The sequence below is a fragment of the Artemia franciscana genome, chromosome 9 (assembly GCF_032884065.1).
Source record: "Artemia franciscana chromosome 9, ASM3288406v1, whole genome shotgun sequence".
NCBI classification, from domain to species: Eukaryota; Metazoa; Arthropoda; class Branchiopoda; order Anostraca; family Artemiidae; genus Artemia; species Artemia franciscana.
The window spans coordinates 19,741,595-19,768,728 of NC_088871.1; the positions used below are offsets into that span (position 1 = coordinate 19,741,595).

Sequence of the window (27,134 nt, forward strand, 5' to 3'; positions counted from 1 at the left end):
TTAGAGAATTCTGCTATTTATCTGTAGCGGTTTTTTCATCTTTATATTTGATTATTCTTTTAATTCTTGTTTATTTTGAATTTTATTCAAAGATGTTTATATTCACTTTAATTTAAACTATTTGACTGTTGCGCTTTAAGCTTTAATTTTGCGCTTTAAGTTTTAACGTTGCGCTTTACTTTTCTTTGGAGATAAGAAGCAATTACTTTTCTTTGAATTTTTTGTAAACAATTATTTCTGCTCGTTTTTTAGTTGACACAATTTTATTTATGGCTAGACAACAATATTGTACCATAATTTTTCCATAAAATTTGGGGTAGGTGGGTATTTTTATCCATATGTACTGAAAAAATGCATAATCTATGGGTTTCTATTGTAAAAACCATCACGATCCTTATCCTGTAGAAATTCTTGAGTACACTTGTATTTTAATCCTCCATTTTATTGAAACAATCTTTACAAGTTTTACTTTGTGGTAACTGTTTATTTGTTAAATAAATGAATGTCATGGTTAGTTATTAAAAAAATGATCTGTATTTTTGATGTTATCAAAAAATTGGACATTATGAATCAATACAGGCAAATTTGTTTCCTTGATTTATTTTCCTAATTGTCCTAATTTATTGTCCAAATTCATTGCCCTTTGTACTATCTACATGTCTAGAATTTATAAGCAGATCAAAAAAAAAGATTTTTCTGCAGTACGAATTAAAAGGACCGAATATCTCTTCAAAAATTTGTTGTCTTTCAGTAAGGTCTCCTTGGTCCAGTCTGCTTACGCTGAAATTCCACGTCGGCTGGAGGAAAACAATGCATAGACCATTTTGGGGTGTCACGAATCACTCAAATAATCCAATTATTTCAAAAAAATTCTACATTTCTATTTGTTTTTGCCCGCTGTATATGCCCAGTAAGTTGCAGCCAGTCGGAGACAAACACATCTGAGTTTGTTTCGGCCATCATGAATCAATATAAAAAATCATCTTTAACGGTCTTTGTCTTCACTGAGATTCCTCGTCTCTGTCTGAATTCGTTATAAGTTTAAGGCAGTTCATAGGAGCTTAGCTGGTTCTGTTTACTCGCCCTGTAACCATCAAGCCTATTAGTGACGAAACACGTTTAAGACCCATTTTAAGATGTCATGAATTGACACAGCCAAAATTAGTTACCATTTGTTACCTTTATTGATGTTTGCTTGTTTTAAATAAAACTCTCAAGTCAATACTGCATCGCTTTTTTGAAAATTTTAGACTTAGGGATAGGAGTCCCTGGGCCACTAAATTATTGGACGTTAATTCATCCAACAAGAAATAGTAGATATTAGGAATATCTTCAACAACACAAACCACCAGCCCGACATCAAAATGTTGCTGCTCTCAAGCCTACTAACTCTGAAAGCTAACTCTGAAGGACTGCTGTAAAAAGTGTGCTCAATTTCTTGACGTATACTAACATTTATGCCTAGAATGAAACGGTATTAGCAAGTCGCAGTGACCTCTCATCATCGGCAGATGAAAAATCATCATGACGCCAAAAGGAGAATGAAGAAGGGAGTCAAGATAAATTCAAATACCGCAGCTTGGACATATCGTATTTTTACACCAATGGAGAATTTTACAGTTTTCACATATAAAGTTAGTCTCAAGCATATCTAAAGAAAGAGTCATATTTGACCAGTAACGCCATGAATTAGATTGAATAATAGACTATTAGACACAGAACACATTGTGCCTATTTTCAGGGTCGTCGTTAGGGGGGGGGGGCGAGGCCTCCCCAGTAATTTGTAGAAAAATTATCATATAGCCCATGTACTTTGACTATCTTGATATGGACACATCTTGCCCCCCCCCCCCAATAAAAATGCCGGATCTACGCCCTTCCTCTTCTGCAAGATCATGAATCATCCCAATTTTGTGAAAATTCTGCGTTTCCATAAGTTTCTATTCACCCTGTCTTTATGTGAATTTAAACCCGATACGAAAAAATCTATCAGCGGTTTTGCAAATATAAGTAAAAAAAAAAAAAATCTGGCGCTTTTATGCGCCCCACTTTTGGAAGGCACGACCTTTCTTGTACACTAGGTTTCGCCTTAGACTTGTTCTTTCTTGTCCAGTTAGTCCATGGACGTTTTAGTCTTTAAATAAAAACAGTTTTATACCCTTAATGGACCAAATTTTCAGACAAACAAATGTTTTTATTTCCTAATCTGTGAATTGGGTTCGACTTAACCAAACAAATTTCTTACATAGGTTTAAAAAATAATTTCTGAGACCACACTGGATAATCATGACAAAACGAAAAAAGCAGTAAAGAAGAGAGAAACGAGGATAATACAAGCCAGTGAAAAACGTATACGACAATGCAAATATTTGCAAACTACCTTGGAAGCAACTGGCTTTTGAAAATGCTCTGCATAAATTGAAAAATTGAATTGCCATTCAGTATTGTATTTTTATTCAGTTACCCTTTCATCGTTACTTTGAGAGGGTTTTCATATTTTAGTTTTTGTTTTAAGGTTTAATTTTTTATATTATCTTAGGATTTTACCAGTAATTTTTTATTTTATTATCGTGCACTGAGGACGGTCAAGCGGAGATATTGACCGAAACATTTGCATTGTCGTATATGTTTTCCACTGGCTTGTATTATCCTCATTTCTCACTTCTTTACTGCTTTTTTCGTTCTGTAGACATGTTTCAAGCGGATCAGAAAAAATGGCTTTTTTGAACTTCATTCTCAAGTGTCCCTGAACTCAAACAGAAATTAATAGAAGCTTTTTTATCCTTTTTTAATAGATTAGGTTTCTCTTGCTCAAGAATTTTCAGCTATAAGGTTCAAACTGATCTTTGAAGAAAATTTTTTAGGTCCATTTTCGGCCACCCTCCAGGCCATCTCCTTTCCCTCAAAATCTTTACTCATTTTGGCTCAGGGCTCTCTTTAATGCTTCGAGACAATCAGACACCCAAGATCAAACGTAACCCTATTTTTGTATTATAAAACATATATATGAACAATTGGCAATTAGTATGATTTACGCCCAACCACCAGGGGCTGGAAAAGAGGCCATGTCATTGCCAAAGCCCTTTTTATTGGACCTTTCAGCAATTTTGAGCAAAATGGCTTAAAATTATGTCCGTTTTTTTTTATACAGATAAGGATCTATAATAAAGCTTTTTAATTGATTAGCGTCAAATAGATTCCAAAATATCCAAACAAACTAAGCTTATAATCTGGCTTAGATTAGGTCTGATAAATAGGTAGATTTTAGTGAGAATGAATCCAGACCTTCGCAATCTCAACACTAGCCCACTCTTGCGTTTGCTATGCCTCATTGTAAGTGGATATGAGCCCAGCTATTGTAGTGCCAAAATTAGGGTACAGATCTACTGATTCTGCAGAATGTCTATTAATGATACCACATACCTGACAACTATGCTCACAGGCAGAGTCGTCATCACATTCATCATTGTCAACGCAAAATTTGCCAGTAGGGTCAAGCGTGTAACCACGCGGACACATGCATTTAAAGCTACCAAGAGTATTGATACACGTAGCAGGAGCAGCACATATTCCTGGAGATTCTGAGCATTCGTTGACATCTAAAAAAAGGTAGTCATAACAATTTTTGTCTTATAAATGACTATAACGATAAAAAATACTCACAAAAAACACATAAGATTGCGCTTACGAGAACCCGTAAACAAAAATCTTGACATGGTAAATTGATTAAGACATAACAGTGTTTTTGAACGAAATTATGGTTAGAGTTTTCTTCTATTTTATTTGTGTATATGATGACAAGAGTAAAGCCCTTTGGTTATCAATATCTGCGTCACTTTATCCTTAAATTGGTAAAGAAAGCATTTGAATCCGTGTCCTTAGTTTGTTCGAACGTCATACTTGCGCTATGGATGGGAAGATTTAAATGAAGAGGATATGATAGGAAAGGTCAATACTAACCATAGTTTATTCTCAAGCATTTTCCACTACTACTATAACTTTTGTAAGGTTCAACATTCAGATAGAGAAATTGCCCTTCTAAGTTTCCATCTTTCCTGATTTTTGAAAAGTTCTCTTCAGTCTGAAAGCATTAGAGACGACTTTTCTCGACCTTTTTTAAAGAATTTTACGACTCGAAAATATTTTAAAGAAAAATTAAAGAAAACGCCTGCAGAATCTTCACCTCAAATACTTCAAATATTGTGTTACAAATTCGTAGACTATTTTGTACACTTTAGATTGCTTTTTCTGTATAACCAACTTGATGAGTATATAACGCTCTTATTATCTAATTTGAAGCTGATAGGGTATTTTCAAGTGTCTTTATTGTTGTTCACGGGTTTTTACATAGGCCTTAAAAAATTGCTGAAATTCCTTTCCTTTAGTTTTTTCCATTAACTTGTTCTAGCGTTGGTGCTCTAGGTTGCCATCTTTCATGCCTATATACAGGGATAAAGGGATTTTACCTACCCGGACATGTTTCCAAAAGATCCCCATCTGAGGATATTTAAATTACGACCCATCTAAGTTGCATTTTGTTCACAAATAGAAACAATAACATTTTTGTTTTGTAGAATCTTGAGCAACTTGTACTGACATGCAAAAAGTTTGAATTGTTGGAATTTACTAAGTCTTCCGTCGCCTTTTTATTCAATTGTCTTTTAGCCTTTCCTTTCCTTTAGCTTTTAAAAATAAAGCAGATCTTGTAGAATATAGTAATGTTACCAACCAATACATTTATCATTTGACAGTCTGTTGCCTAAGCTTCAAAAATTATTCTTTTAATACCATATATTTTTTTACCAACATGCAATTGTATATCTTGCATGGAATTGTATTTTTATCAACATACAATTTATTTCTTGCACATAATACTAAAAACTAATAATATTCAATTGACAATAAAATTTTAATAATCAGTTTGATATACTGACAATATTTTAGTTTCCTTTACTTAAACGTGTCTAGTTGCTTACGATTTCCAGAGTGCATATCTATCAATAGACCTTCTAACTATTTCAAGTAACTTTCAGATTTAAAATGCATAGGTAAATTCTGAGCAATCAGCCCTTCAAGCAAATATAAGGGATAGGCCGGAGAAGCTTTCCTCTACGTATAGGCATGATCACTTGGCATTAAACAGTTCATGGCAAATGAATGATGAATAAGGAGTTACTTTTGCTAGTAGTAGATCGAAAAAACCACCGAGATAAATTTTAAGCAAATGAGAATTTATTGGCTGAAAATTAAAGTACTGGTTATCCTAGGTTTTCATTTTATTTTTCTTATTTTTTTTCAATTCAATTTTTTCTAAGCTATTATAAAAAACCAATAAGGTCTTACGATTTATTTATTTTTGTCAATAAAAACGAAAACTAAAAAAAAAAAGAACTTTAAGGCCATGATCAAGTAAACAAAACATCGAGCTTCAAAATTGAAGTTAGGGTAGCCTTCTGTCTCTCAATTCTCTAGAGACCGTCGATTGTCAAAAACCCTTCAAATAGCCCTTATTCATTGGCAAATAGCAGTTTAATTATACCAGCTTGTCAATTTGGTCTCTTTGGCGATCTGAAACGATTCTTTCTGGCAAAAAAAAATGGCTGCAATCATCTTACAGGTTATTGTCTTCTGCTCATGATAGTACCGATTTTGTTCTAAAAGCAATATCCTTCATAGAGTACACTTGTGAAAAAGAGTTAGACATTTTCTAAGATTTCTAAGCAATCAGAGGAAATAGAGCAAAATCCTAGCAAATATTTTGTAACATCTTCAAGAAGCTACGGCCTGATATTAAAAGTGGTATCTTCCGCCAATGAATACTTGAGAACTTTTCAAATACAAATTTTTAATTTTAACGTGAGATTTTCGAGTTCCATCAGTTCACTTAATCAAGGCCTTAATAACAATACTAAGCATTAAAACATCAACTTTTAAGGCTGATTCCAAACATGTAAAATAAGTTGAGTTTAGATTCTTCTATCACAAGTTATAAGAATAGAAAAAAAAGACAATTTTGACTCTGTGATTCTTTTTCTTCCTTGGAATATTTTGGTGATTTCTAAGGACCTAGATTTAAAAGCTAAAAAGTCTATTGTCTTACAAACTATTCGAACTGCTTTTCCTTACAAATTTCAAAGAACTTATCTATACTACTTACCTATACATTTATCTCTTGACTCAGTATATCCTTTCGGACAAGAGCACTTATAGCTTCCCAGAGTATTAACACATTCGTGCTCACAGTTATGTTGACCAGTTGCACATTCATCCAGATCGCGACAGGTCACGCCATCAGCTGCAAGTGTATATCCTTTCGGACATGAGCACAAAAAGCTGCCTTCGGTGTTGGTGCACGCAAACTTACACGGGGCAGGAGTTTGCTCACATTCATTTACATCTAAAATGATGCGAATACAATTAGTTTTAACAATTTTACTTGTAGTTATTCTTTGAGTTTTTGAGTTGATAATTATATTTCTAAGCAATTTTGGCTTAAGAAACAGGTTCTTCTACTTTGTACAATACATAAGCTATTATTATCCCTACACAGCAGTAGTAGGCTATACGAAGCATTTTGTAACATGCCCATGTGAACACATCCACATATTACTAAGGATTCAGAAATCTTTTGTAATGGTGTTGTTGGATTGGATACCAAATTCGGAAACTGAATTAATTCTCCCTGTTAAAGATGTTTTTCTTTAAATTTAATTCAGTAGCACAAGGTATAATTCTAAAATCCAACTAGTCTTTACAAATGTGGAAATTTGTACAAAAATTTCTTCCACAGATCACTAAAACAAATCTTACAAGTTATATTTGTTTGAATGTTTTTTCTTGTCTTTGTGATCTTTCTTGCCATATTAAAAGGTAGACACTATAGACAAAGACACTTGAGAAGTCCTTATGAGAATCTCTTCTTCTTCTTCCTGTTTAGGTTTATATGGAGGAGCTTCAATAATATCATTACTAAAATCAAATTTCGGGCCCTTTAGCCCGTTGCTGCGGCTGATATCGAACTCGGGGTCGCGTATTACCAAGCAAAAATTAATCCCACTGTACCACCGCAGGACCCCTTCTGGAGATAACATCTACTGGGAAAATGCTCTCTGTTCTAAATTATCAATAAATGAAAATTTTGTCAAATATTATTTCTCTCTGTGAATTGTTATGCAACAATTACTGGTGGCATCAAATTTTGGCGAAAAATTCAAATAAAAACGGTTCACAAAAATTTTTAATGTCCATTGCTGGTTATTTGGGTCTATCAAAGAAATATCTGGCTCGGGTAATTGTGAAACTATCTTATAGTAGCTTTATTTTATGTTTAAATTGTGTCTTTAAAATAACAAAATCTGTGAATTTAAGCGATTCTTAAATCCAAAAAAGGAACAATCGATCGTTAGTGGTTTTTCTTCTTTCTAAATATTAGTAATTTCACATATGGTTGAAAAGATTACTTCTACAGTTATTTTCATTATATTTAGTGTGTTAGCGCAGCAATTTGGGTTTCCTATAATGTATTGAAGCCCCAAAGGAAGCCTGTATATTTAAAATTATATGATTCTTCCTTTAAACAAGAGCTTTGCTGGCTTGAGCTGAACGGATGGCAAGTTAGCTAGTTCACTGTAAAACTCATAGTTTCAGCGATGACTTAATTTTACAAATATGTACTTACCAATGCAACGAGTTCCAGAATGATCCGGTTTAAATCCTTTGTTGCACATGCATCTGTATGACCCAAGAGTATTGACACATTTCCCATTCTTACAAAGTCCGGGTATAGTTTGGCATTCATCGATATCTGAAATTGTTGTACTGATCAATTCAACGGCCTAATCTATACAGAGTTCGGTTTTAGCGGTGAACAGGTAAATAGCATTTCCTTTTTCTGATACTGTAGCTCTGCAATTCAAAGACAGACAAAAAAAAACGGAAAAAAACTTAATATATTTTCCACGGTCTACTAATCTACAGTTATTGTTCGTCCAAGTTTCTAACATTGCACTATTTTACATAATTACCCTGCGATCTACAATAACTTACCTTAAACGCAATCTTACGCGTGATCTAACAAAACACTTTGGATATCAGAACTTGAGAAGGTATCATCAAAATCAACTTGTCAACCATCACACACCCATCAGCTGGCTCATTTTTACAACCCCTATACATTTTCCTAAACGTTCAAATAAAGTTTAAATAAAGATTTAGTTTTTACAAATGTTTTCCTCATAATGCCGACTGTTGACTTTTGAAGAGTCTTAGAAATTTCTAAATCTGTATTTAGGAGATTCAACTGGAAAGGAATAAGAAAAAGTAACAAAGTCTTGGAATAAAAAAATAAAAAATAGCTCATGTGCGGTTATAATCCTAAAATTGATGGAATCATTTTCGTTTTTTTACTCTATTCCTCGGTATCTATTACCATTTCATCGTCATCTTCTTCTTCCTCATTTAGTTTGGTGATTTAAAGAGCTAATACATAACCTTCATAAGGATTCCATGGCCTGCTTAAGCTTGGATTGAACCTCAATTTCCGTACTGCCAAGCTCAAATCAATCAACAGTGCCATCACGGTTTTTTTTTTGTCGTCTTATTATTCCGTTAACAAATCTAAAAAGTGATTTAATAATGTGAGCAGTAAAAAGAAAGATAAATGAATTTTTCTTACCGGTACCATCGATAGAATAGCCAGCTTCTAAGCAAAGTTCATCATATTCCGCACTTCCTCTGCGAGGACAATATTCACACTGCGGACCCCAAGCGGTACCCATTGTGCAGCAGCAATCCGCTTTGGTTACAAGCATTAAGTCGTCAGTCTTGGATGAACACATTCCACCAATTAGCTGCCTAAAACAGTAGCCCGTCCGACGATCTGGAAAAGGATTTAATTTGAATGAATTAACGGTTTCAAAGCTAAATCCGAAAATTATGAACTTTTTTTTAGCTCCGGTAGTTTCAATAGTTTATAAAAATACCGATAGTAATTTTAAGATAATCATAATATAATTAGATACTTTACCACCTTAGAAAAAATGTCTATCAGCTTAAAAAAAAAGAAGCCAATAAAATAGAAATACAATAGTACAAAAAAGGCAAAAAAAGCAAAAAAAAGCAATATATAAAATATAGTTCTGAGTTCTAACGTAGTTATCCTGCGTCAATGCCATTATTTACAGCACCTAATGAATTGGATGGGAATAAATCTATTTTGCTTGCGATTCAACAGATTTTTTAATGCAGAAACTTTATTTCAAGAAATAAATAAAGTAAAATCCCTGGAAACAGTTATTTGAATGAGAAAAAAAAATGGATTTTCAAAAATCAGACAAAAAGATCAACTAGTGTTACTCGTCATCGAATTTGAAAACATTTATATTTCCCTAATACATGGACATTTCAAAAAAAAAAGTTACTTGAGTTTACTTGTTTTGGGAGGGCATTTTTTTGGCCAAGAAAATTACTTCTAACTAATGAAAAGACAGGATTACACTTTTTACTAAAATTTGATGACTAATGTATTTAATGTATAGCTCCAGAGAAAATTGGGCGGAAACATAGTGAAGCTCTAACAATATGAAATAATTTCTCACCAATGCAAGATTTTCCATCTGGTGATGGCTCGTATCCATCTTCACATTCACATCTATATGAGCCTTTGGTGTTTATACACATACCATTCTTGCATATATTTGGATTGGTATTGCACTCGTTGATGTCACGACAATCATCAGTTACACCAACCTATAAAACAGAATTTTATTATTCGCATATTTTAAGAGTACACCAATTCCAAGTCAAAGTTACCAAGTAAATAAAGAGCTATTAAGCAGTACTTTCTTCAACATCACAAGCAATATGATGCTGTGCCATCTATCAGCAAAAAAAAAAATGCGAGAGTAAAATTTAATAAGTCAACGATGATTAAGTCAATTTAAGTAAAGGTAGCTGGATTTCCAGTCTACCAATAGTCAGAAGTGCAGACACTGAAGATATTAAACATCTGTAGCTTTTATTAAAATGACATCACCATATGATTTGTTATTACGATGCAGTGGATGTAATCAGTGAGTCGACAACCAGTAACCTAAAAGCAACGGGGAACTTAAAGTTATCGTGACGTAAATGGTAAAATCATTGATTCTAATTGAATTCATGATAATGAAAGGAAAAATTCATGAAAGATATATAGTATTGTTATTATTTATAGTTTCTGGCGATCAAAGGGGATAGCTATCGAAGTTATCTAGCATAACTTTAACGTTGTAAAAGAAGGGAATCAAAATAAACAGTAGATAAACAAAGAATAAAAGATAATAATGCATAGTGGTTATTATAGCGCAGTAAAACTACAATAAAAGGCCAAACCTCGGCATTTGACCAACAGAAATGTTTTTTGCAACAAATGTTCAGAATTTTTTTAATAGTATGATAACACCTTTTTTCAGGAAAAAAGGGGGGGGGGAATCTGGCATTTAATTTTCTCCAGTATTATCTGGATGGAAAGGTCTTTTCTTATTAATTCAAGTCCGAGAAGACACAAATGACATCAGAATTGAAAAATTGTATCATCTAGTATCCCATTTGGGGGCATGCGCAATGTGTGCAGTATTGGGTGGATTAAAAGGTCGTTTCCTATTTATGCAAGTCTGGGGAGAACAAAATGACATCAGAGTTGACAAATCTCATCATTTAGCACGTCATTTCAACCTTAGGTGAGCTCAAAACAGGTAAAAATAGCATTTGTGATATTATAATATGGTACATCATTGAAAAAAAAAATATAACTGAAAGATTGTTTCCTATTAATTGAAGTCCGAGACCAAGAATGACATCAAAATCGGAAAATTTCATCACTTAGCACCCTATTTTCACTCTAAGCGAGGTCAGTGGGGAATGAAAAATCAGAATATTAATTTGTGAAGTATTTAGTGGATTGAAAGGTTTATTCCCCATTGATTCAAGTTTGGTGAGACCGAAAGCGACGCCAGAACTGAAAAATCCTATCACTTAGAACCCATTTCCACCCTAAACGAGGTCAGAGGTGGGGAGGGAGGAAATAAGAATATGAATTTGTGCATTCTTCGCACACAAATGAATACCAAAATGTTCTACAAAGTTGCTAACATGCTCAAAATTGCTTGAATTTGCCTGTGTAAAATGCATCAGTGCTACCTATGCAAAAAAAAAGTAATTTCCCTTTTTGTTCAAGGCAGGAGTCTGTAAAGTTTCCCTGTAGGTTTTTTTTCGAAAACTGCTCCATATTTTTTCTGGAAAAATGGCATCCTGGGAAATCCCAATGCTGTTATTTTCTATCGATCCGATGCCATTTTTCTGAGGGTTTCAGAATATTTATCGAAATCCCTATAAATTTGTTTTTGAAATAACATTTGACTATTAAGCCTAATCGATAATAGTTACCATTTCTGAGTCAGCTAAAAATGAAGACTTTTTTTAATAGCCAGTTTTACTTGAAGCGTGTTTTTTTAGAATTTTTGGTTACAATGGGTCATGGTTCATTCTTTATGGTTTGGCACCCTGATATTTTGCGTGAAGCGACAGATGAAATTGAATAAATCAAAAGAGACTAGTGAATCATTTTCAAAGACTTTCCAAACTATTTCCTTCTAGATAAATGTAGTATAGAAACACTTGAGTGCACTACAGTTCAGTCGTGCCTCCGTTTTTCACAAAATGCAATACAAAACCGTCAAACAGAAAACATTTTCCCCAAACGACACTTCCCCCCAGACCTTGCCTACCCCAGTTCGTCTCTCAGTCTGTCCCTATATGTTCTCTGTTTGACTTTAAGATACCCAAAGACAGTTTTCACGTCCTGTATGTAACGATTTTACTACTTGTTATTTGTTTTATGTCCGATTTTCTCTTTCTTTGTATGCTCTTTATTTACCTTTGAATGCCCATCTTTAATTGTTAGTCGTTTATGTTCGTTTTGCTCTACCTTTTTTAGCTTTCAATTTGCCTTTTAATTTATTGGTTTTAAATTATGACGCATATGTATATACATATATTTTTAATTTTTATTGTTCTATTTACCTTTTTCGACACTACTGATAAAATGATGGTGCATTCTTTTACCAGTTTAAAGTCTATAATTGTGTAACGCTCTTATGTCACTCGGTTTGCTGCTACTGAAGACTGTACTAGCCCAAAGGATAACTGCCTGGCGTGAATCTTTTCCAGGGGTCCTTAACGCTTGTTAAGGCGAGCCCGCCGGGTTCGAAACACCCAGTGCTAGCAGCCGCAGGCGTAGATAGCTGCAACACCACAGTCAATCCCAAAGGCCTAGACAAGTATGCGCTGGTCATGACCGAGTTCAAACTAAGAAAATCCAAGGTTCTCTTTCAACTACTGTATTAACTGAAAATGCAGTGCAAGCACGAGACAACCAATGACATTTATAAAAACACCTAACAAAACCTAAATCACACTTACTTATGCTATATCCTTTTTAGACAACAAATGACTTTCAAAACAAGCGCCAAGGCTAGAAAACTTTGCTTTTTATAGTTTCCCAAAAAAGCACATTTTTCCAGCCAGGTACTTTTCTGTGGTTAAATGACGTGCGCCGAATCGGCTAAAACTCGATAAAGATTTATTAATTAGATTTTTGGAAAGGAATGTTTTTTAACATTTAATCAATAATAGTTTATATTCATTTAGTTATACTTATTATAATTGTTTTTTTTTTACTTTTTTGATGTTATTCTTTTTTTTAACTCCAAAAAAATGAATTCAGCCCAACCGGGCTGGTGATAGTTATTGTTTGGAATAAATCTTATCCCGTACCAAGGAATTTAGCAGATACTAAACACAAAATAATGCTATATTACACGATCTCCCTACATCCATGTGTATTGAAAACTTTGGCAAACATTTTGAATCGGGAAATTTAGTCCCGTGCCTTGCTATAGCAACACACTGCAGGGTCGATGCAAGGAACTTAGTAGTCAAGAAGTGTAGCAATATGGTGCATAATAGTGGATATTTGGCAGTTATAGACCTTTTTATTGCTAAAAAGTTTCATCTGCCTCATAACATTACTAAAAACATTATTTTCTATGTAACCTATTGGAAGATGCATACTCTTTGAAAGACAATGCTCAACTGAACAGTGCGTTGTAACATCCTTGGTTTTCATTGGTTAAGAAATATCCAATAACGAGCATTCTGCCTATAGAGAATCTAAATTATCGTGGATTTTCCACTCTAATACTAACATAAGGTCTTCAGTTGGACGCTAAATGTCAAGAACAAATGCAAAAAGTGGGGTTTATCAACAGAGCTCAGGAGCTCAGTTTTAACAGGACTCTCTCTTTTTTAATTAAAAGGATTCTCTCTTTTTGTAGCTCTTTTAGCCGTCGCTAAGCCTTTATGGACCAATGCAAACGAACTAGACCGAAGTCAGCGCTTTCACTACCTCCATATCATCCGTATTTTCCAGGATTTCCTCGAAAGAAAACTTGGTTCTCTGAAATTGCTCGGATGTTAAGATTCATGAGCACGCGGACATTATCGTAACATTCAAACCGTTAATTTTCGTTAACCTTAAGTTTCAAGAAAGATTTCGGTGAATCCCATTTTCTTTTGGGAAAATTCAGGGAAACTTCGAAAAATTTGGGGATGGTATAAGCACTGATCCAGGTAACTAAAAGAAAGCAAGAATTAGGCTTACCTGGGTATAACCTTCAGGACAAATACACATAAAGGTGCCAATGAGATTCTTGCAGGCAAATTTACAGTTATTTGCAGGAGTGGAACATTCGTCAACATCTGAAAAACAAAAGTATCAGAAAGATATTTACGGAACTAAAACTATTCTTACATAACTGAAACTATCCAACTGAAATTCACAGTAGGTATAGCATTTCTTAAAAGTATGCAAATTTTAGCATCCTTAAATTATGCAAATTTTAGCAGCCTTAAATTTCAATTCAGAGTATTAGGAACTGATAAGAAGACAATCTAGGTCATCTTTTAGAAAAGGAATCAATGTCATCTGCATAAAGCATAGCAAAAGTTTAGAAAAGCTTTTTTTCTTTTTTTTATTAGAAAATTAGAAAAGCTTTTTTTCTTTTTACATTTTTAGACGGGACTAAACACCAAAAAATATACGTCTTATATAGCTCTAAACATTTCACAATCGATGCACACACTTTATCTATTTGACTAAATATATCTCCGATAGCAGTTTTACTAAAATAGACCGATTTATGCAAAATTTTAGCAATCCAACCGAAAGATGGAGAAGGCGGTTGAATTCAGCAGAAAAGTTCTACATTTTCATATATTGAGCGTCAGTGGTGTTTGGTTTGGCTTGCAGAATGCTAGAATTATGAGAATCATGGACCTTGGACAGGATTAAACAAAAAAGACAAGTTTTTTCAACTGAAAGTAAGGAGCAATATTAAAAATTTAAACAAACAGAAATTGTTGCAGATATGAGGGGAGTTCTCCCCTCCTAAATACCTCACTCTTCATTCTTAAGTTTTTTAATGCTTTTAAAAAGTTTCTTATTGTTCTAATTAACCAACTCTTCTGTTTCAGGGGTCCTTCTTGAAGAATTAGGACAAAAAGTCAAATTTTAGCTTAAAGAGCAAGGTATTGAGAAGGGGGGAAACTTCCTTATGTGCGTAATAGTTTCTGTTCATTTTAAGTTTTGATATTGTTCCTTATTTCCAGTTGAAACTTTTATTCAATTTGTTGTCATTTTTTGAACAATACCGGAAAATCCGGTTACCCCTCCATGGAAAGATCCACTAGACAACTCAATCCCAGTGGAGACTTATCCCAGACAATCACCATTAACATCTCCACATGTAAAATTGATTTTGCAAAAAGAAAGATGGATAAAAATAATTCTGCATGGAAATTCTGCCAAATTCTGCAAAATTTTCCTTAAAAGGTTCATCCCCCTGAAACTTTCCTCCCCATAGAAAATCTCCCAGTGGAAAATTACCCCAGCAGAAAAATCACCCTCTCCCACCCGAAAAATGAATGCATAGTTCTTAATAACAAATACTATACGTAAACAATGGACAAATTTCATAACTCAAAGATCTTTCTCCAGTAGCTAAGAGGTGGGGGTCATGTTATCTTCAAAGGTATAGTTATTACACATTTCAACAACGTTGAACAATAAGAATATCTAAGGATTTTGATTGAATGATTTTGGCCAGAAAGGGACATGGGAGGGGGCTAGCTGCCCTCCAATCTTTTCGGTAATTTGAAAAGGACACTAGAAATTTAATTTCCACTTTAATGAACCCTCTTCTAATATTCTAGAGCCACTGGTTCGATACGATCATTCCTGGGAAAGATAAGAATACAAAAAGAAAAGAAAATAAAAACGCATCTATGATCTTTTTTTGGCTAAAAAAAAGAAGCAAAACTCCACATTTTTGAAGATTGGAACTTGAAACCTCTACAGTAGCGCTCTATAATACGCTAAATCTGATGGTGTGGTTTTCACTAAGATTCATGGACCTTTAGGGAGGGGGTTTCCTCCTTCTTTGAGAACCAGGCAGATTTTCTCAGATTCTTAGCCTTTGATGGGTGAAACTTAACTTGATGAATCTTGTATAATAAGGTTAGGAATCAGCATAATAAGCCGATTCTATTGATGTATATTGATATCAAAATTCCGTTTTTTAGAGTTTCAGCTATTACTGAGTCGTGTCTCTCTTTACTTACAGTTCGTCACTACGAACTATTCGATTCTAATATATAGAACAATCTTGATTTTTCTTTTCTTAAGCTTTGAGTCTTTTTTTTTTTTAATCTTACAGGTAATCCTTAAAAAATAGCGAGAGATACAAAAATGTGCCAAAACTTTGATTTTTTTTAATTTATTTGCCATAAGTTACATTAAGGATAAATAGCAATATACAAAGGAGTAATAAAATATTAGGCGTTACCATAAAAACTAAAGTAAACGTTCAATTACATTTGAAACACAAGTTCTTTTGTATTGGCCAAATGCATAGACAAGAACAGTTGGACTGAAGTAAAGTTTATGCATACAAATAGTAAATTCTTATGAAAATAACAAAATAGATAAACACCGGGAAAGAAGCAGATAGGATCTCTGATGACTTACCTTGACAATGTCTTCCGTCGGGAGCAAGGGTGTAACCATATGGACATATGCAACGGAAGGATCCAGGAACATTGTGACAGCGGAAGGCACATTGATGTCCGTATTCTGAACATTCATCAATATCTTCACAGATCTGTCGAATTAAAATTAAATTAAAGTTCAATTACAAGTCGCCTAATTATTAACATCCTCAGTTTAATTATAAAGGCATGTGACACTCTGAGATGGCAAATAATAAGGAGTAAAATATTAGGCTACAATTGCAAATGCCAAGACACAGGATCAAAATATTAAAATGAATTTTTTTTTTAAATGCATAAAAATTTGATTTTACTCATTTTGTCGCGTTTTTACGTAATAAAGTTGGACAAACATTTTTAGGGGGGAGGGGTGACCCCCCTAGTCCCCCACTAACTGCATAGGGACTTGACAGTAAACCAATTATTTTGTATTAAAGTTAAATATTATCTGAAAACATTTAGAGACTAAGGAATCTTTTGCGGCAGCTATCTTTATAAGCCTTTGTCAATCTGCACAACTCGATTGTCCTTGATGAAACCAGAGAACTCGGTGCACCGACGTTCATCATAAGAATACTGGGAAGTTTTTTGTTGGATCAGAAATATGGTGTCCTAACTTTTAACACTAACTTTACCAGCATTTCTGACAAGTCCAGTCAGGGAACTAAATTTAGTCCCTAATGCATTCTGATTGATTTCAAGCGTTAAGAATTATTACTGAAATCTTTTTAAATTTTCAGATCACTTAAGCATCTTAAGCTTGTGGCATGTTAGAACCCTTACCAGAGAATCTAATATTAACTCCTTACTTTTGACACTAAAACCTGACCTTGACAAAATGAGGCATATTTTTGAACATTAAAAGAAGCTTAGCCACATTAAAATTTCCTTCCTTGTAACCACTAGAGCTGACTGTACCTACATAGGGGTGAATACCTACAGTCCGACTTTCATTGTTACTTTTACCGACAACTTCAAAATTAAATATCATACAAGACTAGCTAGAATGCAGCTAGAAATAGCAGACTAGCTAGAATAAAAGACTAGGAAGAATGCAGTTAGAAATAGCAGACTAGCTAGAATACAAGACTAAGAAGAATGCTAATAGACTTTGGCTTCAAGAGAATATCATTTCGTCAAGAGGAAATACCCCAGTTCTGCTTTGCACTATTTTATTCGTCATTTTGACTGTTCATTTTATTTATGACGTTTTCCATATGTCTTATGATCTTGATCCTGAAATAGTACACGCTACCTTGTATTTGTGTTGTTGCTAATTTTAGTAGCTCTATTTCACTATTTGCACTATTTCATTCATTTTCTGACAGGCGCATGTTACCTTACAGCTCTGGTAACAAATGAGCACATTCTATTCTATATGTGATCAACATCCTATGCTGACAAAACGATTAATTATTTCTTTTTCAAGTTTTTCAAGAGCTATCCTCGGGAAGAGAAAAGACTGAAAAAGATTAGAATAGTGAAATAATACAAGTGTAATTCTATTAGAATAATTAAACATTTGAATCCTGAAAAGGTGGGTTAAAAGTGAAAGAAACAGGACAATTACCTGCATAGGACCAGGAGCAAAGCCTTCTTCACAGTCACACTCGAAACCTCCATCTACGTTTGCACAAGTTCCATTTCTGCAGATGTTTGCCGATTGAGAACATTCATTATCATCTGAAAAGTATCACAGAGAATTATTGGAATTAAAATTAAGTGGATGCAAAACAGATATGCATCAAAACAGATAAAACAGATCATAAACAGATTAACACAGATATGTAATGGGGGCAGGGGGGAGAGCAATATTCAAGAAATTGTCTTTAAAGTAGAATTATTTAGGAAGATTGTAAATATACTAAAAGTGGGATATGGTACATTTCTGTAAATTGAAGCTCTATCAAATTCAAAGACAAAATTAAAGATCCAATGAAGAAAAAAATACCATCTAATCAATTGTTGCTTCGCCCGAGGCCGGGAAACTGAACGAATTAGCCATTCTAAGCTTCTATTACGTTTACTTCCCGAGATTTCTCTGGAGTTTTTCAGCCATTTTATACATTCTCTCTAGTGCATAATATTTCCTTAAAAGCAGAAAACATATCATAATACTTGGTTTACCTCCCAAAAATATTGATTAATGCCTTGTCAAGTGTTTTAACGTGAAAGAAACGATTATACCTATTTACTTTCGGTGGGGAACAGAGGAAGATTATTTCTGCACAGCCCCATTTATGATGGAATGACTAATGTTGGTCAATACGATTTGTCAGCCGTAGCCTCTTCTGCAATCTTCAATCAGTCCTTCCCAAGGATGCCCATGTCGGCTGAAGCCATCCCGGGGATCCAGGTCCTTCTTAAATGTCTATTAGGGATTCCTTCTCTGGCTAAAATACCTACGTTTTAAGTTGGAAGGAGGTGGCAGATGAGGACACCGCAGGATATGGTCCCTGTTGCTCGTCATAGCGTGATTTGAAGGAATTTCAGTCGAAGTTTTTTCTCTGATTCCCCGGGGGGAGCTGTTATGAACACAGCATCCCCGAACTTCAGTGTTTTACATGCCAGACCATCAAATAAAATGTCAAATGTTCCTTGCGTAACGATAGTTACGTGCTTCTATAGGTGAGCACTTCAGTGTTAAGAGACCAAGTTCCGTAGGCATGCAAAAAGTTAGCAAAGGTGTGTGTAAAATATCTCAAGATTCTATATAAGGGAGATAAGGAGAAATAATAATCAGAATAGTAATGTTTAAAGTTTATTTATTTAGTTCTGATTGTTATATAGTTATTAATTTCTATAATGATTATAGAAGTTAATTTCTATAATAATTAATTTCTTTAATTGCTATTAATTTATAGTTCTGATTGTTATATATTTGAATAAAGAAGAAAAAAATATTAAAAGTTTTAATTTCTTTTGGACAGAATTCTCAAATTTAGGAGTTAACCTAAGGCTCTTACTAGGATTAATTTCAACAAACGTTTAAAACAGACACGTTGAGAAACTACAGAGATCCGGACTAAAGCATGCTATTTCGTTTAATATATGAAAAGAAAAATTGACAACTTACCAATCTATTTTTACCAGATAAATCAAAAAAATACTAAGTAAAAATTTATAACTACATAGAGAAAAAAAATACAAAAAAAGTTAAAAGAATGGATCGGACAGGTCATTATTGACAGGTCAGGCTATTAACCTCAGTTTGAAAACATATTTCACATGATACCTTTCGAATTACCATACCTAAATCGTCCGTCACAACTTGTAATTACGGAAACAGGCGTGCTATTCCTGCTTTTTAGTAAAGGATAAGTCATGATTTTTCTTATTTTACATCTCCTTCTCTGAACTCTCCCTTTCCTACCCCCTTTCCCAGCAGAAAAAACCGCAAACTAGTTATATTATGTCTGTAATTATTTTTGTGTTTTCTGATAAGATTTTGCCAATATTCAAAAATAATCTCTGTGCCCGCCCCTACCCATCCAGCAACAAACTCTAATACATGAAAAGCAGAGTTTCATACTTACCGATGCATTTTCTACCAGAGGCATCAAGTACATATCCAGGTGGGCAAGAACATCTGAAAGAGCCATCTGTGTTGACACATTCACCTCCTTCACAGATGCCAGGCATTACAAGGCACTCATTGAGATCTTCCCCTTTAATTCCTCGCCCAGGACCATCAGGGCAAAGCTTTTGGAACTCAGCTAGAAATCAAATTCTACTTGATACAAAATTATAATATGTTCTTCTTCATTGTTGCAGCAATACAAAAAAGGGGCGAGAAGAAGCTTGTGCGATTAAAATATTTTGCACAAAGGATTGCTATGGAAATAGACTATTTCCAAATCCCCGAATAAATAAATAAATAATAATAAAAGAAGAAAACTCTCTGTAATGTAAGAAGCATAAGTTTGATCTTAAGGGTTTTTAGGATATGGTACTTTTATTTAGAGGATACATTCTTTCGATTGCTCATCAGCGGGCGAAATGAGATAAACAAACCATTGACAGCTGTTGCAACTTGAAGTATCTAAACCCCGATAACACAATTAAAGAGAATACAATATAGGTCTTTAAGGGCAAGCCTTAGCACCGAATATTACCGTTAAAACCTCTAAATGAGAGATTTTAGGTGGCGCTGATGGCTATTTTCTACAAGCACAAAGGAGTTCAAACAAGAATATTAGCAACAATTTTAATTTCATAGAAGTGCAAAAAAGTGAGCAAAAAAGTATAAAATTATAGTGGCTATTGTTGTTACAAAGAAAAATTAGCCAGATAGCTTCAGTTACCCTTCCTAAGATATTTTGTCTGAACTAGTACTCCTGTTTGTATGGCAGCATGACACACATGGGGAAACACGGCCTACGTTGACAAAATACACTGATTTCCCGGACTACCTATACTGAGGAGACACCTGCACTGATTTCCTGAAGAATAGCTTTTTCAGACGCAACACTTCCCCCTGAAACACTCTATTGAGGAGAATCATAGCTGAAAACCCTTCTGTTGAATCTTCTAAGCTGGATTCAACCAATGTCCTAAGGATGAATGATGTTGAAAGAAGACATAGACTAAAAACGCATAATGATTAAATATAGTTTAATCCTAACTTAATGCAATAGCCCCCCCACCCCTAAAAAGAGATAGTTCATTAGAACTTTCAAGTCTAAGCCTTTCCTATGATTCTTCAAAACTCAAATCTTCCATATTGTCGAAGTCTTGAAACTCGGATTTTAAATTTATGGTTAAAGACTAAGAATATTGAAAAAGAAAACTTCTCAGAATATTATAAAATATCTCCAACTACATTTTCTATAAAAACTAAATTTCAAAACTCCCACGAAACTGGATTTCCTCGTCGCTTGTTCAATTAAATTTGATCCAGCGTTTGATAAAATTAAACAAAACATAAAGAAGAAGAAAAAGAAAAAAGAGAGCTTACCGGTTCCTTCTTGTGGACACCTTTCACAGCCAATACCCCAGGCTGACCCCATTGTACAACAACATTGTTGTTTGGTTGTTGGCACCATTCGGGGATCCATGCACTGACCTAGAAATAATTGGTTCTATGAGTTTTAGACATATACTAGTCCTTCCAAGTTTTAAACAGATTCGCCGGAACGTCATAAGGACAAACAAGAAATCTTACAGTCATTATTCAATTCCAAATAATTTACTACAATTGCGGGCATTCTTTTTACCTCATTGACAAATGTGTTCTTTAAATTTTCATTTGTGAAGGAACTAAGATAAACATCATTTGATTATAGTGAAGCATCCTGAATTAAAATCTCGACTAATACCAGCACGAACAAGAAAAATAGAGGCCTATAGTACATATCTGTATTAGTACTACTCACATTATTCACATTAATGCAAAAAAAAAATGATTCGTATTACCGTTACTCGTCAATGAAGACGAGTCACTATATCAGTAAAGTCACGGCTTAACTGTATGCGAGCCTTATTGGCCTTCTAAATATTGAAAATTAACATGTAGGCTTACAGAAAAGAGCAGGTTTCAGAGTTCTGGAACATTGTTACACTGATGAGGAAAGAGTTTCTTTGTGTTTCAAAGTAAAGGTAACAATAAATTATTGGTTTTTCTTGGAAACTTGAAGTCCCTATTTTGTATTAATCAACAGTTTACATTAATCTTTTTGCCTTATGCCTTATCACACAGTCTTTTATGATCTACTTAATGTGATTTATGAAATATTATCACATGATTAACTTTAATTTTATTTTAATATATAATATAAATTCAATACTTACACATTAAATAAACGATTAGATATAATGATTTAATGTTTATTTATTACATAATCTTTACGCCTAATTTAAATGGTGCTTTAACACTTTTGGCAGAAGCATAAGCACATTGCCAAAATAATGCAGCCACTTTTCCAAATAATCAATTCAGTTTTTGAAAAATAAAGGCCCTGGGGCACACCCAAAAAGTTTGATGAGACTTAGTTTTCAGATTTTTGCTGTCACAGAGTCGGCAATTTCTCTTTTATTTCTCTTTCTTTTCCTGCTGTACTGACACACTCATATTAGCCTAAAACGACTTTGGTGAATATACATCTTGTATTTTATTCTTGTTCATAAATAAAATTGATTTTAGCAAAATATGAAGAATCTTCCTTGAAAACCGTAAACTCTCCTGTTTTACATTAATTCTGTTTGCTCTACATAATGCCAAATATTGGATCGGTGCTCCATGGAACTAACTACAATTTCATTTTTTTTTCATTTTTTTTTATACAAAAGCAGAAACAATCATACATAGTAGTAAACTTAAAAGTTATAATATACAATTTTAAGATTAGGGCAAACAATCTCTTTTTACAGCTCAAATTTCTTCGATATATTTAAGAAAGTGTTTGAGCTATGTTAGAGAAACATCGTAGGATTTTTAGAAATGTTTAGTGGTTGTAGATTTTATGTTCCTGTTAAGAAAATCTCTTTTCAAATATTAAATAAAATATGATAGAAAGCAAAACTGTTTACTTTACAGAATCTAATTTCTAAGAGTATGTTTAATCAAAGAATAAAATTATGTTATTGCTGTTTTATTGACTCTTCATTGGCGTCACGAGTGAGATGAGTTGAGAGTCGGGACCCCCCTCTCTCCAATGTATTCGATCTGCCAAAAGAATAGGTAATAGCCTAAGAATTTTTTTTCAACTCGGTCCTGAGAAGCACTATAATCCTACTGATTTTACCGTGAAATCAATCCCTGTAAGAAAATGTCACGATGTTACCGACTGGAAGCAATGAAATATTAGGTTCATTACTGGTGAAGAAAAGACAAAATGAACAGCCAGTCGGGAAAACCCATTGCTACCCCAATTCTGATGGAAACACATTACCTACTTATACCTCAGCCCATGGCTATTTAGTTTCGTTTTAATTGTAAGTAAAATAGCTGAACTAAGTGCTACTCAAAGACGAAAAAAGAGATAATTGAGTGAAATGTTTCCTTTCAGTGCTTCTGCAGTGACCAACGATCCCACTCGTATCTCCAAAAAAGTTACTATCCCATGAAGACATGAATACACTCTGGTGATTCATGGCAAAGCAAGTTACCTCTTCTGTACATGTTGAAGCACATTTCCTCACGTCTGTCGACACAAGTTTTACCATCTGGAGACAGAATGAAGCCATCTGGACATTCACACTTAAAGCCTCCTTCAGTGTTGGTGCATGTACCTTCTTCACACAGATCTTCATCAAGACACTCGTCAATGTCTAAAATGATAACAAAGAATTAACAAATATTAACAGTCCAGATCATAGAGAAACATTAGAAAGAAAGAACCAAAATTACATGTAAATAATATCCGTAAGTGCCTACACTACCGCTACTATTACAACTAATAGCTCACTGCAGCACCAATCCACCTGAAAGAAAAACAGCTTCACCGGCTCCTCCTCCACCCCAATCTGTTCAATGCTTCACAGGCTCCTTCTCCTTCTCCTCCTCTATTCAAGACTTCGTTTTTTACTTCCTCTCATGATGTTCTAGTTTCATTTAAGTTCTTTCTTTTGTCCTCATTCCTCATTCGGGAACGACCTGCTTTTCGTTTTTACCTAGTTGGAAGGCCAAAAAGCACAATCTCTGGCAATCTGTTATCCTTCATCAACAGAATGTGTACCATCCTTCATCAGTGTCTATGTCTTAAAGTATATACATACATAAGCAAATGGATGTCAAGCGGCAAGGGAAGTATTTTGGGAATGTTGCCAAATAGTGATAATTTGTTAATTACAAGGGCTGTGCTGTGAAAATGTAGAAATACGAAGTTTAGAAATTTATACAAATTTTATAGAGAATTAGGCCGCACCTTCACATAAAGGTTTGCATAAAGATGCATAAAAAAAGTTAGAGAAGCTCTGTTTCTGGAAGTTTTCAAAATTCTCTCTACATAATCGTACAATTGAGCTATTCGGCCTATGCATAGTTGCATGCATAATAGAATAGAATAGAGTATATTTATTCACTACAATAGCCGGAGCTAGCATTAGCATGTTATGACAAAAATAATTTATACCTTCAAAAACACTCACAGGAAAATTTATACAAACATTATATTAATCAAACATTAAATATTAGTCGTGTCAATATTATTAAAATGACGGGTAAAATATGGAACAAATGATTTGCGATATCTCTCAGTACTATAGGCTGAGCAAGTCAGTAACTGTGGACAATTCTTTTTTATTTGTCGGAGTCTAGTAACTGGTCCTTCAGTTGGGGGGCTCTCAAGGTTGGGTAGTAGACGACAATGAGTTGAGGAATTCAAACAATTTAGTCCAAATCTATATGTTAAGCCATGTTTACGACTATCAAGTGAGTCCATATTGAGTTGTTTCAGCGCATCCTCGTAAGTTGAGTAGTTTTGTCCAAGTATAATTTTTACAGCTCTTTTTTGTATCGTCTCAAGTCTATCTGTTTGATCTTTTGTCAATCCCGGATGCCAAGCAGGACATGCATACTCAAGAGAAGGTCTAACATAGCTGCAGTATATAGACTTTAAAACCTCAGTTGGTGTACCAAATCTATTTAGGTTGGAAAATAAATGTAAAAGCGAGGCGCCTTTTTTAGTCAGATAGTCAACGTGCGAATTCCATCTTAAATCATCGTCCAAAAGAATCTTAAGTATTTTAACAGTTTTCTTTGTTGGCAGTATGGAATACTGCATGTAATATAATAGTAATTTCCTAAAGAACGAAAATTTTGTGGGAGGGGGGTGTATCCTTCATGAAGTTATTGTGGTATTTAGTATTATATATTAAACGTTTGCAGTATTGTATCATATTATATTATCTATCTATATATATAAAAATAAGTTGTCTGTCTGTGTGTCTGTCTGTGGATCAGGTGACGTGATGTTTCTGTGTTGACTGACGTCATGAAATTAGTTGTCGTCATTTTTGCTTTGACGGTGACGTCATTCAAGATATTTAAGACATATGTTCACGTAGAAATCTATTAATGTTTAAGTTTACAATGACTGATGAACTTACCATGGCAAAAGCCGATGAAGATGCTCAAAGAGTCTATGCCAAAAAACTTGCTGCTGATAGAGAAAGTCAGAAAAGAAAGCGTGCCGAGGAACTACCAGAGCAACGCGAAAGCAGACTTGCTGCTAAAAGAGAAAGTGAAAAAAGAAGGCGTGCCGAGGAATCAAAAGAACAGCAAGGAAACAGGCTTGAGGCTGATAGAGAAAGAAAGAACAGAAAGCGTGCCGAGGAATCAAAAGAACAGCAAGGAAACAGGCTTGAGGCTGATAGAGAAAGAAAGAACAGAAAGCGTGCCGAGGAACTACCAGAGAAACGCGGAAGCAGACTTGCTGCTAAAGGCTTGCTGCTGATAGAGAAAGTAAGAAAAGAAAGCGTGCCGAGGAATCACAAGAACAGCAAGAAATCAGGCTTGCTGCTGATAGACAAAGTAAGAAAAGAAAGCATGCCGAGGAATCAGAGCAACCTGAAAGTTATCGCCTGGCATTCAGGTACAACCCAGTCGATGATTATAGCTTGAGTAGATGTGTTCAAATCGGGACAATGTCTAAAATTTGTCCCTATTGCAAGGCCTTGAAATTCAATGGTGAAACAATGGGAATGTGTTGCGCCTCAGGAAAAGTTAAACTTCCTCTATTGGCTGCACCACCAGAGCCATTGAAGACTTTCCTTACTGGAACTACGTCAGAATCTAAGCGTTTTTTGTCAAAAATCAGAAAATACAACTCATGTTTCCAAATGACGTCGTTTGGAGCCCAAATCGAAAATCCAGATCAATTTATGTCTACTTTCAAAGTAAAAGGGCAAATTTATCATAGAGCAGGGTCCCTTCTACCATTCTTAGGCGAGAATCATAAATTTTTACAATTGTACTTCATCAGTGATAGAAATTCTGAATTGAATGCACGTTGCGAAATTTCTCCCAACGTTGAAAGGACAATCGTTTCCCAATTGCAACATCTTTTCCACGAAAATAATAATTTAGTGCGTCTGTTCAAAACAGCCATCGATTTGATGCCTACTGATACGCATAAAATTGTTATTTCCGCTGACAAAACGCCTCCTGGCCAACATGAGCGTAGATACAATGCTCCAATATCGACGAAGTGACAATCGTTATGGTCGGTGATCAGTTTTTACCTCGAGATATTATTCTTCATAAGCGAAACGCTCAGTTGTTAAGAATTGCTGAAACTCATCGATGCTACGATGCTCTACAATATCCTATCATTTTTTGGGATGGAGCCGACGGCTATCACTTTAATATTAAATTGATGAATCCAGCCACTAACAAAGAAATGAATAAGAAATGCAGTGCAATGCATTATTATTCCTATAGACTAATGATTCGGCAGGGTGAAGAAAATTATATTTTAAAATGCCGTGAATTGTTTCACCAATTCGTCGTTGAACTTACCGTAGTGCATGCCAAGCTCTGAATTTATTGGAGAATGACCAACACTGGGATAACTGCATCAATGACGCGTGCGAAACGTCAACCCCAAGTCAAATTCGTGCATTGTTTGGCATCATTTTAACAACTTGCTCTCCATCAGCTCCTACAGAGTTATGGGAAAAATATAAGTCAAAAATGTCCGAAGATATACTCCATCGAAAACAGTTAGAGACGTCAGATGTGACTTTTGATTTTACATCATAAATTTATAACTACACTTTAGTTGTTATAGAAGATTTGTGCGTACGTTTGGCAAACAAACCTCTTCAGGATTTGGGAATGCCTTCACCTAACCGTATCGCTGCTGTTTCGACATGTGTAGAATTGGATCGTGAACAAAGTTACAGTACGAGTGATCTATTGTCGTATGTACAAAATAACATTTCCAAGTTAACGTCGGAACAAAAAGACATTTATGATACGATAATGCATTGTGTCGATAACAACGTTGGAGAAATTTTCTTTTTGGATGCGCCAGGAGGTACTGGTAAAA

At 34.5% G+C, this 27,134-nt stretch overlaps 1 protein-coding gene across 1 annotated transcript in view; it reads right to left on the reverse strand.

Moving 5' to 3' along the window:
* Positions 1-27,134, reverse strand: part of LOC136031115 (fibrillin-2-like) — a 227,011-nt gene that overhangs the window by 27,344 nt on the left and 172,533 nt on the right. The window contains exons 37-47 of the mRNA XM_065710426.1: positions 23,251-23,412; positions 21,101-21,208; positions 19,680-19,859; positions 17,714-17,826; positions 16,124-16,256; positions 13,700-13,797; positions 9,597-9,747; positions 8,675-8,878; positions 7,679-7,804; positions 6,158-6,397; positions 3,424-3,599 (exon numbers count right to left, since the gene is read on the reverse strand). Coding sequence (XP_065566498.1) covers positions 3,424-3,599; positions 6,158-6,397; positions 7,679-7,804; positions 8,675-8,878; positions 9,597-9,747; positions 13,700-13,797; positions 16,124-16,256; positions 17,714-17,826; positions 19,680-19,859; positions 21,101-21,208; positions 23,251-23,412 — 1,691 coding nt within the window. The remainder of the gene's footprint in view (positions 1-3,423; positions 3,600-6,157; positions 6,398-7,678; positions 7,805-8,674; positions 8,879-9,596; positions 9,748-13,699; positions 13,798-16,123; positions 16,257-17,713; positions 17,827-19,679; positions 19,860-21,100; positions 21,209-23,250; positions 23,413-27,134) is intronic.